This window comes from Aplysia californica, unplaced genomic scaffold, assembly GCF_000002075.1.
Source record: "Aplysia californica isolate F4 #8 unplaced genomic scaffold, AplCal3.0 scaffold00638, whole genome shotgun sequence".
In the NCBI taxonomy this organism is placed as follows: Eukaryota; Metazoa; Mollusca; class Gastropoda; order Aplysiida; family Aplysiidae; genus Aplysia; species Aplysia californica.
Genome location: NW_004797908.1, coordinates 281,776 through 286,627, shown reverse-complemented (window position 1 = coordinate 286,627; position 4,852 = coordinate 281,776). Strand labels below are relative to the sequence as shown.

Sequence of the window (4,852 nt, the reverse complement as noted above, 5' to 3'; positions counted from 1 at the left end):
ACAGGATATAATATTATTGTCCTAGACTGGTAGCCGTTAGGGCAGTTTCGACTGTCACTATACTAGACTAGTCATACGCCAGGAGGTTGTGGCGCCCCACCGTTGTAGGAATTTTGCGTCTGACTTTCCTCACGTCCGCGTGGCTGATTTTAGCTGTGACTTGTAGCCAATGTCCAGCTTCTTAGGGAGAAGAAGAGACGGGCGTCTGTGCAGTAGGGGAAAGTACATGCCGCGCGTGCAAACAAACGCATAAACACATATTACTCATATACAAACACGCATACACACACACACGCAAATAAACACACAATCACACATTTACTAATACACACTCGCAAACAAACACACAATCACACATTTACTCATACACACACGCAAGCACATACACACGCAAACACAAACATACACACATACAAATATGAAACATGTAATCACACACACTCACACACACACTCACTCACGCACACGCAAATAAACACACAATCACACATTTGCTAATACATACACGCAAACACATACACACGCAAACACACACACATACACAAACACACAAACAAACGTGTATTCACACACATATACACACAAAGCAAACACATACTCTTACACACATACATTCATAGGACACGTGTATGTGCTTGTGTGTGTGTGTGTGTGTGTGTGTGTGTGTGTGTGTGTGTGTGTGTGTGTGTGTGTGTGTGTGTGTGTGTGATGTGATGTGTGTGTGTGTGGTGAAACACGAAACACGAAACCAATGTGCAAAGATCTGGAGAGTAAAGATGTATCCTACCTTATCGTATCATATCTTATCTGATTTGATCTTATCTTATCTTGTCTTATCTAATCTTATCTCCTTATGTCCAATCAGCAGCAAAATAAAGGCAATGTTGCGGCACTTTTCGAATTATCCCACATAAATTTATCAGAAAAATTAATTCGTGATAAGTATTTTGTTGCCTGCCTTTATTAAGTTTCAATTAAGTAAGACAGAATTGCAATTTAAAAAATGTTAAGTATGAATAACGAAGTTTTACTATTTTTTATAGTTCCTAAAAACAGCACATCCGCAAGAGTTGCCGATTGACCAGAAGGCTGGTCCTTAATAAGTTTTTGTCTTGTCTTATCGTTGATCTCAGTCATTATCTCATCTATTCGTATCTTGTCTTAACGTTGATCTCAAATAGTTTACGTTCGGGTCGCTGCGGCCTGTAAGTTTAGAAATGGATCTGCTTCGTGAAAAATTGAGCTTCGAATTCTTGAGGAATCCGAGCTATTAATTATCTCCACCTCCCTATTATTTCTCCTCTCAGCCCCGTGTCGGGATCAAGAACAAATGTGAGGCAGCGTGGTGGAATCAGGCTCTCGTCAATTTTGGGACATGTAGAGTTATTGGTATTATCTTAAAGCTTGTTTACTTGTCTTTATTTGGATGAAAAAAATATCCATTTATCTTGAATACAAATCGTGATATTTGCGAAAGAAGGAGGTGGGGGTCACCTGTTTTCAGAGGTAAAATTTGTGAGAAAATGGCCTTCAAAGATTAGTTATTTCCTTAGCTTAAGAGTCCATGGTAACTGAAAATTTACAATTTTTGTGCCTTTAATCAACGTTTTTCAGAAAAATCCACACAGAAATGAGTTCTTTAATGGGCATGAAAGGTGTTGGGCCAAAAAACATAAATTTGATAAAAATTCACAAACCTGCAGAAAAATGCCAGTATCTTCACTTTGATTATTTTGACGAGAGCCTGATTTCACCACGCTGCCTCACAAATTGTTCCGTAGTTCTAATGGGCTACTGTCCTCTAGCAGAGGGTAAAGTTTTGATGGGAACAACAACAAAAACAACAAAAAGAAAACATGACAACAACAACAGCAACAATAACAACAACAAAAACAACAATGACGACTACGACGACGACGACAACAAAAACACCAATAACAACAACATTCAACATAATGGGTAGCAACAGTAACAACAACAACATCAGTAACAACAACATTCAACATAAAAGTAGCAACAGTAACAACAAAAACAGCAACGAAAAGTGCAGCAGTACATTGTTAGTGTTTGTTCTTTTCCTTTGACTATTCAGTTTACCTATATACTTCTAAGTATACTTAAAGCATACTTTTAAAAAACGCCTAAGAATTGCACACTTAATAGATATCTACTTCCAAGGATAAATGCAACATACAAAATTTTCTCTCACATTGTTGACCAACCTGACCTGGTAATCTGACTTCCTTTCATTTTCAGACATTGTAAAGATGCTCCCCAACATCAAACGGGGACCTTGGAAAAGTGTTCCCAACAAGGCGAGCTACAACGTCCTCCTCCCACCCTACCTCTCCCCGCCCACACAGTCCTCAAGGGTGGCCAACCCTCTCATTCAGAAGTCCACTTATCGGGCACAGACATCGCCGGCCCGGCCACCAAACTACGTCAAAAAGGACATATTCGATAATGATAGACGTGGGAACAGGATAGAAGGGGAGAGGGAGGAAAATACGTATGAGCGAAGGACGAATAGGATTAGTGAAGAGAGCAACAAAAACAGATATGATCGACAAAGAAATCGGATAAATCTGGTGAAAGAGGACGATTCCAGTTCCAGCGAACGGCGCACAAACCGGGTAGATCAAACAAATCGGATAAATCAAGCTAACCGAATAGATCTCAACTCACGACCCGCAAACAGGATAGATCGAGAAAACCGGATAAATCAAGTGAACCGAGTAGATCTCAACGCACGACCCACAAACCGGATAGATTCAACAAACCGAATTGCTCAAGGAAATCGATTAGGTCAAACAAACCAAATCGATCAATCCAGAAACGGTTACCCCTACGAACGACGTACAAATAGGATTGAGCCAGACTCTACGTATCAACAACGACACCGAACACGTAATCATACACGTCACTATGACGTCACGGATTCCAGTCGACGTAGAAGTGACCACGGAAACAACATCGCTCTGTCTAACCGAATCCCTGAAGTAAGAGATCCCGTTAGGTACAACCGACCTACGGTCAGCACAGACACACAAAAAAGGCAGCACATGAACGTTAATATCGCTACTCCACCCAACTGGTCAAACAACAGACGTTACAACCAGATCACTGGACATCGGTCCCCTCCGTCCACTGAGATGTCAGACAAATATCCCAGACTACCCCAGGGCCCTTCAGTTAACCAGACTTCTAGGAGATATGGACAACACACCAACAGAAATTACCAACTTCCGCGAAACCAGTACAGGCAGTCTCTTCAGACGACACAACCTCCATCGACAAGAACCACGGTGGATGGTATCCTACGTTCACCACAAAGACCATCAGTTTACAATCAAGTAGAATCTTCGTACCAGAGACCATCTAGAAGACAACCAAAACCTGTCGTTATAAAAGCAGTTTATAATAAGAAAGACTCTTCCAACAACAGGATTCTGTCCGGACAACGAACCTCAGCTACCACAGTGACGTCGTCGCCATACAGGTCATCGGTGGTTGTTAACATTCCCAGACAAAGACAAAGACAACCTCAGGTAGATATCCCCATTCCTGCAAAGCGGTTGACAACCCCGAAGGCAAGAGTGACGTCACCGCCTCGATGGCTTCCGTGGATTACGACATCAACGACAAGACCATTTGTACCCAGAATTCCTTCCTCTCGACAAGAACAATACGAAAATATCAGAAACGGGTCGTTGCGGAGAGGACCATATACACTCGTGCACGTAATTTCACCTACACGGAATAATTCAGACGCTAAACGACCATCAACGAATGTCAAGTCGCCCCGAGGACGAAACCCTTCAGAAGCTACCGTCACGCCTACGAGACACAGAGGGTCAATTTCGAGGAACAAAATAGAGAGGGGAAATATTTCTCATGTCACAGCCACCTCCAACACCGGAGAACTCTCACACACTGCTCATCTAAAACCTTCAAGACAACACCATTTTTCACGCTTGCAGCCCTCTACTAGACACCATGGCAGGACACACCAAAGTAAAACTTCTAAACCGCGAGAGCGTACTTCCGTTGATTTGACGTCACACACTAAGAAACAAAAGCCGGAGAAGGGGAATAACTTACTACCTCAGCCACTCAGAGCGAACTCGACAAAGAAAAGAGTTCCATCAACAATGCCAACTTTAACTTTACCTCCCTTGGTAACCAATCCGTCCACCGAGAACAAACAAAACAGGATCACAGGCAGTACCAACCAAACATTAACAACGGGGAGGACACATAAGTCTAAATTCTCAAAACTGTCCCCAAAATGGCGTGAAGAATCTACACAATATGAAATAAGCAAGAAGCAGCGGAAAGACAAAAATAAAGACAAAGACACATCAGACACAAGTAGTTCTGATTCCGTAAGCAAAACGAAGAAAAGGGAACAAAATATAACTGACAACCGAGTGGGGAATCCCGAAGACACGAGAGAAAAGCCAAAACACAAGAAGAACAAAGGGGCTCGCTCTAAGGCGCGGAAATCTCAAAGAGCTCGGTGGAGAGCTGAGGAGTCCGGCAGTGAGACAGAGAAGAAAGCGTGGAAATATCACCGGAGGAACGGCAAGGTCATGAAGAACGGACAACACTGCGGGGACAGGCATCCGGCGTAAGTGACCAAATTCCTTGTCCATTTTGCTCTCTTGTTATTGTGTTATCTATGCGAATTGATTATAATAATTATTGTTGATTTCTCATTTTTATGACGGCAGACGAGGAAAGTGTGAGGGAGGGGGGGGGCGAAAGAGAAAGAGAGAGAGAGAGAGAGAGAGAGAGAGAGAGAGAGAGAGAGAGAGAGAGAGAGAGAGAGAGAGAGAGAGAGAGAGAATTC

General features: G+C 42.6%; 1 protein-coding gene across 1 annotated transcript in view; it reads left to right on the top strand.

The window, feature by feature from the left end:
• Window positions 1–4,852, top strand: part of LOC101862896 — a gene marked incomplete in the record, with an annotated part of 21,007 nt that overhangs the window by 1,434 nt on the left and 14,721 nt on the right. Inside the window, 1 exon segment of the mRNA XM_013087788.2 lies at window positions 2,257–4,630. Within this exon segment, the coding sequence (XP_012943242.2) occupies window positions 2,257–4,630 (2,374 nt within the window).